At 50.2% G+C, this 12,943-nt stretch overlaps 1 protein-coding gene across 2 annotated transcripts in view; it reads right to left on the bottom strand.

Annotated features, from left to right (window-relative positions):
* Nucleotides 1–37: 37 nt before the first annotated feature.
* DRC10 (dynein regulatory complex subunit 10) overlaps nt 38–12,943 on the bottom strand; it is a 25,210-nt gene continuing 12,304 nt past the window's right edge. For both annotated transcript variants that reach the window (XM_082353986.1, XM_082353987.1), the window contains exons 2-5: nt 8,675–9,496; nt 5,170–5,403; nt 3,422–3,493; nt 38–2,072 (exon numbers count right to left, since the gene is read on the bottom strand). In XM_082353986.1, coding sequence (XP_082210112.1) covers nt 1,728–2,072; nt 3,422–3,493; nt 5,170–5,403; nt 8,675–9,403 — 1,380 coding nt within the window. In that variant the 5' untranslated portion in view covers nt 9,404–9,496 and the 3' untranslated portion in view covers nt 38–1,727. The remainder of the gene's footprint in view (nt 2,073–3,421; nt 3,494–5,169; nt 5,404–8,674; nt 9,497–12,943) is intronic.

Genomic DNA, 12,943 nt, shown 5'->3' with positions numbered 1-12,943 from the left:
AACACGGGCTATAGTCGTTTTGTTTTGAAATCATATGTGTGTGTGTGTGTGTGTGTGTATATATATATATATATATATATATATATATGATATACATTTCCTACCTTAAAAAAAAAAAAAAACACAGTGACTAGGACTTTGCTAAATTGAGGGGTCCAAGAAGACCAGAAAGTTCCACATGGCACCTGGAGAGCACTCGGGAAGGAAGCCTAAGTGATCAGGGCCCACCTGCCTCCTGCCCTGCACCATCCTGGGTCAGGCCCCTTAGGAAGAACAGCAAAGCCTTTGTTCTGATGGAGCTGCACCCAGAATCCCAGCATCCTGGTGGATTGGGTGGAGGCCATGCCTTGGGCCTCTCCTTGTCCTGATGCACCTCCAGGAAGCACCAGGATTCCAGAGAGGCCAGCTGGAAGCCACATCTTTGGTTCCGTGCCTCCACCTTTGGGGAAGGGAAGAGCAGACACTCCTGGGGAACAGTCTGGGAGGGACCAACAGTGCCCAGGACCAGGGGCGCACGTTCAGACGCCTACATAGCTACGGTGGGCTGTGAGGGACGCAAGTTAGCCACGCTCTTGGCACAAACAGCATTTTAAACATGTAGAGTGTTTAAATTTCCTAGAACTCTCGCGAAGAATTAGTTCCCTCCCTCCTCAGTTTTACTTGAAATTCAGCTCTCATTTGCCTTTATCCCTTCTCCCTATGTTTTAGTAGACATTGGCCACAAATACCTCTTTCCTCCAAACTGTACTAAAAAAAGGAAGCAACCGCCCAAGTATGATGATAAGGGGCGACTGACACTGAGGCCACAGTGGCTGGAAGACAGTTGGGAGTGGTGGGGACTGGGACCACCTGTCTCTGCCATCTAAAGGGGGCGTTCCTGCTCACCTTTAGAAGACATGCAGGCCCGGGCTATCTGGATGATGAGATTTTTCCAGAACAGGCATTTTTAAGCAGTAGCCTCTGATTTTGTAAATGCCAGCAGTGGGGATTTCCCTGGTGGTCCAGTGTAGGGAGTGTGGGTTGGATCCCTGGTCAGGGAGCTAAGATCTCACATGTCTCACGGCCAAAGAACCAAAACATAAAACAGAAGCAATATTGTACAAATTCAACAAAGACTTAAAAAAAAAAACGCCAGTAGTGAATTAAAAAATATATTCTTCAACTACCTGGACACCCGAATAAGGCTAATGTGAGGTTGCTGGTTTATGACCTCAGGACCCCTGAGCTTTCACGGTGCTAAACCAGGGAGAAGTTGTGGGCAAACTGATACCCAGAGCAGGGGCAGAGTGCAGCCTGAAACCCTCCCTCTTCCTCCTGGAGTTCTCTGCCTGCCCCGCCCTCCCCTGTGGGCAGCTGTGACCCACACCCAGCTGTTCTGGTGGGTGATGTGTCCATCGCAGTCATGGCAGCTTCTGGGCTGGGACCGAGGGGGCTGCAGCCCGGGGTCCGGCTTCCCACCGAGGCTAAACGAAGGAATGGTTACGTGCTGACACCCAGCCTGTGTGTTCCCCTCGTGGAAACGGCATCTGCAGCATGGACACGCACCCAATGGCCCTGGGTAAAGTGAAGTTTATTTGTAGGCTGTGGTTTAAAAGGGTTTTTAATTTTGAAAAAGTGTTAAAGCCATGAATCGCAGGGCTCCACATCCCAGGGGCTTCCAGGCCGGCTCTCGAGTGAGAGGTAAGATCATGGTGAGGGCAGGGGTCTGGGCAGGCTGGGGGAAGGACTCATTTCTTACCCTTACCCTTGCCCTTGCCCTTGCCCTTCTCCTTGCCCTTGCCCTTGCCCTTGCCCTTGCCCTTCTCCTCCTTCACTTTGCTCTTGCTCCGCTTCCTCTTCTTGGACCTGAGCATGGAGCGGACCAGGTAGCCCTTCCACAGGGCCTGGATGAGCGTGGCAGCCCGCACCATGTGCACCATCTCCTGCTCGGCTTCCAGCCTCTTCTTGGCGTTGCTCTCCTGCTCAGCCTGGATCTGGGAGAACTCTTCCACCAGCACGTCATGCCGTCTCTTCAGCTCCTCCAGCTGGAGCTTCTCCTCTTTGTGGATGACATCCAGCTCCTCGTACTCATCCTGGGGTGAGAGGCAGGGCGTAGGGGTCTCCAGGCACAGAGCACCGCCTGCCACCCTCTTCTGTTCCCACCCTTCCCGAAGGCGCTTCCGCCCCAGCAATGCCGCCTACGCTAAGCCTTTCTGCATCTGAGGCCCAGATGAGAATGGGAGAGCTGATGCGGTCCATCCGAGTTTGCAGTGGGACCTAGCTGAAATAGTTTCAGGAAGGAGGAAAGAACACGGCTCATGGGCTGGGCAGGCTGGGCTTCCAATCTCAGCTCAGCCGCATCTTGAGGGGCTTCACCTTTCAAGCTGTCATTTTTCCTCATCTGAAACATGGGGACAATTCCAAACCCAGGAGCAGGGGTGGGAGCTATTTCCAGGATTAAATGACGGGATGGATGCAATGTCCATCCCCCCCCCCTCCCACCAGGCATCTACCAGAAGAAAAGTACTTCCAGAGGACACAGAGCTAAGTGGACTCGGTCTCTGCCATCATTAAACCACCACCCTCATTGGGAACAGAGAAACAAGAGCACAGCCTCCAAAGTCTCCCCTTCGTAGAGCACTCAGGATCAGACAGCACACGTGACATTGACCACTCAGAGGCTGATGTCACTTCCAGTGCTCACCAGGCCTCCCTGCCCCAAAGTTGGGGCTGTGGGCCACCGATGTTATCACAGAGCTGGGTGGAGGCTTAAGGGCACCCCGTTTTTAGGCTACTATCCCCTGAGCACCTCCTCCAGGCCAGATCCTGTGCTGTACAAGCACCTGTGGCAACAGTGACTTGTTAAATCTCCACCATGGTTCCAGTGTGGCTGTTATGTGATCACATTCAGAAACGGGCTCAGAAAGGTCAAGTCCCTTGCTTAGGGTCACACAGCGAGTAAGTGCCACTAGGGTAGAACCTCCAGGTGACAATGGGGACTTTCTTGACCGCTGGAGCCCAGCACCTGGCACATCTAAGCACTCGGTAGAAAGTTCCTGAGTGACTGACTGAAGTGGTGGAGGTGAATGCTTGAATCCCATGGGGATGAGTCCTGGCTTAGGGGGCTGCTAGCAGGAGCTGAGCAGGAGGGAACAGGGAGTCTGGGATATTGACAGTAGATGGAGCCAAGATCTTTGGGCCTGGTGTCAAGCACATCTTAGTGGCTCGCAGCTTCTGGCTCCTTCCTTTCCCACCGCTCCCCTCACTGCCCCAGGCTAGACAAACCCTTGAGCCTAAGGAAGGGGCAGGGAAGCCACTCTGGAGAGGCCCAGAACTTGGCATAGACCATGGACCATACTAGGGCTTCTCTACTCCACCCCTCACCCCCATTCCTAGAGGATCTTGGGAAACACACTTGAGAGAGACTTAGGCAGACAAATACCTGCTTTTCACTCATCTCCAAATCGTATTTCTGGATCCAGTTCTCAATTTCCGTTTCCACTTTATATTTTTTCTAAAAAAAATTCAATTAGTCATTGTGTGATGGACTAATATTAACAATAAAAAGCACTCAGCCCGCTCTGCATCAGCAGGCCCTGCATCACGCCTCGCCTCCTGAATCCACATCACAAGGTACGTTCTCCATTTCACAGGCGAGGACACGGAGGACCAGATGTGCTAACACACTTGGCCCAAGATCACAGAGCTAATGGGTGGTGGAGCTTGGATGTGAAGCCAGCAGTCCGGCTCCAGAACATTGTAGGCAGAGGGAGCAGCAGGTGCAAAGGCCCTGAGGTGGGAACAAGCTGGTGATGTTTAAGGAGTAGGAACTGAGCCAGTGTGGCTGGAATGGCGTGGCCGGGGAGGAGAATGGTCCCGTTGAGCTCAGAGTGAGAAGCTGTGTCACAGAGAGCGTGTCAGCAGTGGAAGGAGTTTGGTTTCTAACGTAAGGGAGAGTGGAAGCTGTTGGGTGGATTTAGATAGACAGTGGAGGAACATGATCTAATTTTGTTTTTAAAAGATCAGCTCCTGTACATACAATGGGATGCTATTCTGCCATAAAAAGGAGTGAAGTATTGGTCAATGCTCCGTGGATGAACCTTGAAAGTGCAATGCTAAGTGAAAGAAGCCAGACACGAAAGACCACATATTGTATGATTCCATTTACATGAAGAGTCCAGAATAGGCAAATCCATAGAGACAAAAAGTAGATTAGTGGTTGCCAGGGACTGGGGTGGGGTGGGGGGGGGGGTGGAGAAGCTACTTAATGAGTACAGGGTTTTATCTGGAGGTGATGAAAATATTTTGGAACTAGATAAAGGTTGTGGTTGTATGACATTGTGAATATACTAAGTGCCACTGAATAACTTTAAACGGTTATATTTTGTGTTACGTGAATTTCACCTCAATTAAAAAAAAAAAAAATCAGCTCCTTAGTCCTATAGTGCAAGAGTTCGTAACTTGGGCACCACGGATGGGCTGGCTTCAGGGGGCCTGTGACCCAAGAATTGCCCCCCCCCCCACCATGGGTATGTGCTTCTGTGCCTTTTCGTGGGGGAGAGGCCCAGTGCCTCCATCAGATGCTCAAAAGTGTAGTGAAACAAAAACAAATCTGAGAACAAGTGTTAGAAAGGGTGCCCTTTGTGAGGAAAGGGATTCGGAAGCAAACTGCGTGCATGCTGGGCCTGGGTCCTGGCTGAGACAATGGAGAAGGCAGATGAAAAAATGATATTTATTGAGCACCTACTAGGTGCTACCAGCTGTCTACCCATCATCCCATCTAATTCTCATAGCAACTCATTAAGGCCTCCTCAATCACTTTCATTTTAAAAATGTGAAAACTAAGGCTCGGAAGGAGTTAAGAGATTTGCCAGAGGTTTCTGTGCGCCTTCATTTCCTTTGCAGGACAGGTGGGTATCATCCTCTTTGTGGGGCTCAGAGGAGTTCAGGAACTTGCCCAAGGTCACAGAGCTGGCATGCAGCAGGACCTGATCTCTCTGCCCCCAGCCCCTGGGCCTGTGTGCTGCTCCCTCCCGCCTCCCGAGGGATACGGCGTCCATCCTGGGCTTCCCTGCACCCTTCTCCCCAGGGAGCTGCTCCCCACCCCAAGCCCTGCGCCTGGCCCTCCCTTCACCCCCTCCCCTGCCCCAGGGGCCCCGTTGCCCCCGCCGCCCCGCTTCCCCGGGGCACCTTCCTCAGCGCCTGCTCCGCCCGCCGGTTCTCCATGACCAGGCTGTTGAACTGCGACCGCAGCAGCAGGATCTCCTGCTGGATCTTGGCCACCCGGGCCTGCGAGGCCCGGAAGTCCGCCTTCTGCCGCCTCTCCGCCTCCTGCTTGGTGCGAAGGAGGCTGTTCTCTGAGAACCTGAGCACCTGGTGCAGGTGGTTTTTCAGTTCTTGGATCACGAAGTTCTCCTTCTCCACCTGGGCCAGGAAGAAGAGAGGCTCCAGGGTACCTCCGCGATCATCAGCCGTCGCAGGAGAGGCTGGCGTGCCTGCAGCCCCCTCAGGACGGGGCGCTACTACCTCACCAAATCCCAGCCCTGGCCCCGGAGGACAGACGGGGACAGCCTGCCTAGAGACCGGGAAATTGAGGCTCAGGGTGGGGTTGAGTCTGGCTGGGGTTGTGCAGCTGAGATGGAATTTGAAGCCAGGTCTGTCTGATCCAGAGCCCACGTGGCCACCATCCTCTGTTTCCCGGCGTGAGTGAAGTGCACAGGCGCGCCTGAGCGGGGTCACAGGAGGAGAGGTCTGCGACAGCGCGACGCTCCTGCCCGGGGCACAGCAGGGGAGTGCCTAGTTGCCAGGGACACTTGGCGCGATGCATGAAAGTGTGAGCTAAACACACACCGCAGGGATTGCCCCCCACCGGCTCTCCCCTTGAGGGCCTGCCTTGGCTCCTGCCCCTCAGTCGGTTCTAAAACAGGAATTGGTTGTCGTGAGGAGGATGGACACAGAGTCTGCCATACAGAGTGAAGTCAGTCAGAAAGAGAAACACAAATACCGTGTGCTAACACATGTATATGGAATCTAAAAAAGAAAAAAAGGTTCTGAAGAACCTAGGGGCAGGACAGGAATAAAGACGCAGACGTAGAGAATGGACTTGAGGACACGGGGAGGGGGAAGGGGAAGCTGGGATGAAGTGAGAGAGTGGCAGGGACATATATACACTACCAAATGTAAAATAGATAGCTAGTGGGAAGCAGCCGTATAGCACAGGGAGATCAGCTCAGTGCTTTGTGACCACCTAGAGGGGCGGGATAGGGAGGGTGGGAGGGAGATGCAAGAGGGAGGAGATACGGGGATATATGTATATGTATAGCTGATTCACTTTGTTATAAAGCAGAAACTAACACACCATTGTAAAGCAATTATACTCCAATAAAGATGTTAAAAATAAATAAATAAATAAATAAAAATTTAAAAAAAATAAAATAAAATAAAACAGGAATTGGGGTTGGGGGGCGCCGCTGTTTCGTAAATAAACTCCAAAGGCTGATCACAAGCGCTAGGGTGTCCCTCTGAACACACCGGTGCTGTGGCTGGCTCAGGCCAGCAGCCTCGGGCTGGGGGCAGCTGGCAGCAGGGCCGCAGCGGGTCTGAGCTCACTTCCTGTACTCAGGGAGTGGGAGGCGGGGTGGGGAGGGGTTTGAGGCGAGCCTGTCCTGTGGGCAAGTCTTCAGCCTGCAGGGGTTGGGTTTGAAGCAGGCAGTACTATTCGCAGTCAGAGCTTTTCTTGTGGACCCCTCAACATGCCTTACTGGTGTCATCCCTCTCATTTTACACTGAGATCCAGTGACCTGATGAAATCTGCCCACCTGGCAGAAATGGAATTTGACCCCAGATCTGTCCAACTTGGCAGCCCCAAGCTGTTTCCACTACCCGAATGAGACCAGCAAAGCCACTTGGAAGTCCTTTTCCTGTCCCTAGGTGACACCCCTCCAACCTATGAGTGGTCTCCCCTGAGCACCCAGGAGCCTGTCATCTCTCTACTCAGCAGATAATTACCTTGTCCCCTTTTTTTGTGCCAGGCCAACTAGGGACACAGTGGAGGGCCAAGAGAGACAAGGTCCCTGTCCTCTTGTGGGGGAGCCAGACCCCAATCATATCATCAAATCATCACACAAATACTCATCAACAAACCCTGATGAATGCTTTACAGGACAAAGTCGGAGAGAACATAAGGAAGGGGGGACCCCCCTGAGCTAGTGCATCAGGGAGGGAGGGTGGCCTTGATCTCTCATCTATCACAGGGCGATGAAAATGTGGCAGTGCTGGCTGGCTGTCCCCCAGGACCTGTCCTCCCCAGAAAGGCTGTAGAGCAGAACGTTTCACTGGGAAGGTGGCCCCAGCTACAGACCACTTTCCCAGCATCTCTAGTACTGGGTGTAGCTAAGAACTGTATGAATGCTGCTTCTAGGTGATGTCCCAAAAGGGCAGGACAAAGTCCACTCCTCCCCTTTCCTCCTTCCTGCTGGCTGGACCAGTGGCGACATGATGGTGGAAAGCTGGAGCAGCCTTCTGGGTCCACAGTTAGAAGTCCCATGTGGGGGACAGCAGGGAAGCCAGCAGCAAGGAACCTGGACCCCTGACGAGTTTATGAAGCAGAGCTTCCATGCCAGTTCTCTGTTAAACAGAAATACATCACCAGCTTGACTAAGCCACTCTTATTTGGGGTCTCTGTTTTAGCAGCCAAACCTATACTTATACGCCACTTCCCAGGGACTTTGCTAGTTGTTAGTGCGAACATGTGTGTAAAGAATAACACATAGTATGTGTCCCCAAATGGTTATTATTAGGTTGGGATAATGTTATCCTTTCCCCTCGTAAAAATTCTTCTAGAGCTTCCACCCCTCCTACCTGCCCCTTACCCTCAGGACAAAGACCACATTCCTCGATTAGGCCTCAGAGGCCCTGTGTCATCTGCCAGCAAAGCCTTAAATTAAGTATTTACTATCCAGCTTTGGCCTGGAAGGTCTCTCTCTACCTCACTTGCCTGGTTCACTCCCTCTCATTCTTCATGTCTTGGCTTCAACGTCCCTGAGTTCCAAGTTCAGGTCTCCTATAACACTCTCTTATAGCACCCTATACTTACCCTTCCTTGTACTTCTCAAAACTGTAATTAAATCAGCTCTTTAAGACCTACCTTCCCTATCATGAACTCCATGAGGCTGGGACCATGTGGACTCATTATTTATAAGACCTGGCACCTGGTAAGTGCTCAAAACAATATTTATGGAGTAAATGAATGAAAACAGCTATTTAAATCACTGAGGAAAAAACCCAACTGCCAGGCTTCCCTGGTGGCACAGTGGTTGAGAATCTGCCTGCCAATGCAGAGGACACGGGTTCGAGCCCTGGTCTGGGAAGATCCCACATGCCGCGGAGCAACTAGGCCCGTGAGCCACGATGACTGAGCCTGCGCGTCTGGAGCCTGTGCTCCGCAACAAGAGAGGCCGCGATAGTGAGAGAGGCCCGTGCACCGCGATGAAGAGTGGCTCCCGCTTGCCACAACTGGAGAAAGCCCTTGCACAGAAACAAAGACCCAACACAGCCAAAAATAAATAAATAAATAAATAAATAATAAAAAAAATAAAGGAATTCCTTTAAAAAAAAACAAACAAACAAATGCCAAAAGATTTGGGCTCCTCCCTGGGGCTCCTTCTATAACTTGACCAATACTGTGCAGTGATACCTCTGCATCCCTGTTCCTCACGCAGGCTGCCAATTCATTTTCCAGAGTACCGATGATTTCCTGGTTCCTCTGATTCCGTCTGGTGATGTCCTGGATGAACTGAGTCTTGTCTCTGGCTTCCATGGGACTAGTGAGCAGCTTCTCAAACAGGAAACCTCGGAGTTCTACCAGGCTATCGATAAAACTCTGGGCTTCCGCACTTCTGCCCAGGGTCTGCACCTGCAACAGACTGGCAGCCTGGGGGTTACTGAGCAGCAGTCTCACGACGTTCTTGGTGGATCCTTTGATCCGTTGCATAAGGGGTGGGAGGTGGGATTTCTGCACCTTTATGGAGAGGACACGGTCTCGGAACCACGGTTCATCCTCGAACTCCTCTTCCTCCTGCAACTGCCTTTCTTCCTCCTGCAGGTAATTGACGCGGTCCAGGAGGATCTGGCAAAGGTCCTCGTGCTCTCTCACTGCTTTCATGATGTCCTCCCCCAGCATCCCCTCCGAATTCTTGGAACTGGATGCCACGTATGACAGCAGGGTCACCAACTCCACCTTGTGAATGGTCTCGTCCAGGACGGACATGATCCTCTTGGTCTCGATGGTGGTGAGTTTGGTCTTGGTAGGAGGCAAGGGTTTTGGCGGGGTGGTGGACTTTTTGGTCGTCTGTGCTATCAGCCTTACTTTGTTGACGTCAGGGTCTTGGTAGAGAGGGGCCACGGCAAGGACATCCAAAGCCATTTTATGAGCGGTCTTCTTCGCCTTTGTACGCCCTGAGAGATTGAGACTTTGGTACACTATCTGGGCTTCCTGCTTTTATTGTCTCTGGCAACCCTGAAAAAGGAAGGAGTAGGTAGTCAGCAGAGTCAGGCTGACATCGGGATGGCTGGTGTGGCCACAGCAGCCGTAAACTGTTGACGTGGAGAGTTTGTCGTAGGTGCTCTGTAGCTTTTACACAGAACCTCTCAAGGAAAGCCATTTTTAGCTTTGTAACAGTGCTCAGGGCCCCAAGGGTAAGGGGACCATGTGTGGAGCTGGGTCTCAGGCACATGTGTCAGGCAGGGACCAACCAGGAATACAGACATCATTCTAGGTATTCAAACACAGCAACCAGTTATGTGGGTGATGGAAGAATTGAGAGGCCAACCAGGGGAAGGGAAAGCCACCCAGCGATTGTCAATGGCAGGAAACCATGAAGAAGGAGGAAGCAGTGGGTTTGGGGATCAGGACCACCCAGGGGAAGCTGGAGCCACAGCCATTTCCTGTCCAGGAGTCACTACAGCCCCAGTTGAGCTGTGGCCACTGCCAGAAATGCAGCCCAAAGCAGAGAGAAGAGGAGAAATCTGGTTTCTCCCTTTGTCCAGCCTTCTAATCTAACACCAGTGCCTCCCACTGACCAAATCCAGTGGGAAACCAGCGACAAGGGAGCCTGGGCAATGCAGCCTGCAGGGCTCAGCAGCTGGAGACAGAGCAGAAGAGGCGCAAGCAAATAATGGTGCTGAGAGCGAACAGCATGAGGGCCAGCACAGCGCATTTGCATTGGCTTTTAAGAATGGATTAAAGAAATGGGGGTGGGAATGAACGATGACTTCAAAGTACAATTTAAAAAATTTTTGCTACAGAAACAGACTCAGACATAGAAAACAAACTTATGGTTATCACAGGGGAAGGAGGGGGAAGGGATAAATTAGGAGCAGATACACATTACTATATGTAAAATAGATAAACAACAAGGATTTACTGTACAGCACAGGGAACTATATTCAGTATCTTGTAATAACCTATAATGGAAAAAATCTGAAAAAGATTGTGTACATATATGTGTATATATAAAACTGAATCACTTTGCTGTATACCTGGAACTAACACAATATTGTAAATAAACTATACCTCAATTTTTAAAAATATATTATAAAAAGCTGTTTTGCTAAATGCAATATTGTATACTGAATTGGCTCTTGGAACAGGAAAAGGACATTAGTAGGAAAACTGGTGATGTCCAAATAAAGTCGATAGTTTAGTTCACAGCATCGTATCAGTGTTAATTTCTTAGCTTTGACAAACACACCAGGGTTATGTAAGATATTAACATCAGGGGGGGCTGAATGAAGGGCACATGGGAAGTCTCTGAACTATCTTTACAACTTTTCTGTAAATCTATAATTATTACAAAATTTAAAGTTTATTTAAAAGACTTTTAGAGGGACTTCCCTGGCAGTCCAGTGGTTAAGACTCTGCGCTTCCACTGCGGGGGGCATGGGTTCGATCCCTGGTCAGGGAACTAAGATCCTACATGCTGCACAGTGTGGCCCAAAAAAATAAATAAATAAATAAACAAACAAACAAATAAATAGATAAATAAATAAAAAGACTTTCAGAAGAAATCTATGGTTGCAATCAGAAATCAATAATTGATGTTGCATATACAGCATGATGGCTAAGGGTACTAGCTTTTCAGCAGCCCCACTTGACTTTCAGATCCTTGCTGTGGGACCCTGGGCTGGTTATGTAATCCCCCTAAAGCCTGGACTTCCTCAGTCATTAAACAGGGATCATCACATGGGAAGTTTCTGGCACAGATCTTGGACATTGTGAGTGCTCGATAAATGACTAATATTACTAGCCCAGGGAAAACGAAATCCGAAGTCTAGGACTTCAGCGGTTTCCCAGTTTGCATCTCTGGGTCCAGCTGGAGATCCAGATGTACCTAATGAACGCCTGCTGCCCTGGATCAACATACCATATTGAAGATGGACCCCACCATGTCCCCACCCTTCACCTTGCCCATTCCTATCCCTTGTCTTGATGATCAGCAATTCTGCCACCCTAACTGCTCAAGCCAGAATCCTGAGTGCCACCTAAACTCTTCCTTACCCCCCGCATCCAACATACCACCCAGTTATCTGTGTTCTCTCCTTGAGAGCTCCCAGTCCATTTCCTTCCTAGCAGCCTCTCTACCACCGAGTAACGCCCTTAATATCGCTCACTTGGATGATTAAAGAGCTTCTTCAATGGGCTGCTTACATCTGCTCCTGCTCCCGCAATAAAGATCATCCCTGTAGTCATCTATTCAGGTATTTATTGAGCCCCTGGGGTTATAAAAAAGATGCAAGGTATAGTTCCTGTCCTCCCAGAGTTTACCTTCACTTCTTCTCAGCTCAAATATTAGTGTCATAGTGAGTGCTTTAGTGACTCCCGATGTAAAATATAAACCCTCTCCTTCTCCCCCACCCTCCCAGTCCCCTTATCCTGTTTACCTTTTCCGCAGGTTAATTTTCACCATATGACATCTCTCCATGGACCTCTTTATTTGTTTATTGTCTGTCTTTCCCCTCCTCTAAAAAGTAAGCTCCAAAGAAGGTAGAGGCTTTATCAATTTTGATGACTACTGAATTCCCAGCACTGAAAAAAACTGATATTCATCTTGGGGAGAGATCTGTTGCCACCACTACATGCTACCTGGGCCATTTCAATTTTCATACTCTTGTCTGTGGATGTGAGAAACGTTTTGAAGAAAGAACCATCAGGACCTGATGAATGAAGGACAGTTTTGAGCTTGGGTGGGGATGGGAGAGAATGGTGGGGCCCTTGAGAATCTAGGGAAATTGGGAGAGGAAGTTTAGAAGGGAGGACAGAGACTTCAATTTTAAACTCATCGAGCTATAGCTGCCCTAACTGGAGTAGACAGTGGGCAAGGATGTCTCGGCCTTCCCGTGACCTGTTTGCTCTTTGTCAGGTGACAGCACCCCACTTTTCCTTTGAGGAACTCATCCTCTCTCTCCCTGTGTGTGGTCTTGGTGGGACTGCCAATCAAACAATCCTGGTCTCTGCCTCCTAGGAACCCTGAAGAGTGACTCATGGATGAGAAATGGCAGGACCTGATTCATGCCAGTGATGGGTTCCTGAAGATTCTGCTACCAAGATCCCCAGAACTTCCTTGGCTGCCGTCCTGTCTGAGGGCTGGATCTTCAGCTTTTCCTGCACCATTTTGCTTAGCCAGGGTTAGTTTCTGTTGCTCGCGATCAAAGGACCGTAGCTGACAAAATATGCTAGGCAACTGACAACACAAGGTCAAGGGGGCTCCAGGAAGACCTTGGGAATGGAGATATGAATGCAAGGGAGGAGGAAGCAATGTATGAAGCCACAACAGACACCTGTTCAGCAAGGCAAAGAGTAAGGAAATCCAAGGAACACCTGAAGTAACAAAGAACAGGAAGAAAGGCACCCAGATCAGGTGCTAAGGAGGCTTTGTTCCTCGGCCAGGAAAAATGGATCCCTCGG

The sequence above is a fragment of the Balaenoptera borealis genome, assembly GCF_965194805.1.
Source record: "Balaenoptera borealis genome assembly, chromosome: 14".
Classification (NCBI taxonomy): Eukaryota; Metazoa; Chordata; class Mammalia; order Artiodactyla; family Balaenopteridae; genus Balaenoptera; species Balaenoptera borealis.
Note: the sequence above shows the minus strand (reverse complement) of the source record. Positions and strands in the feature narration are given on the sequence as shown.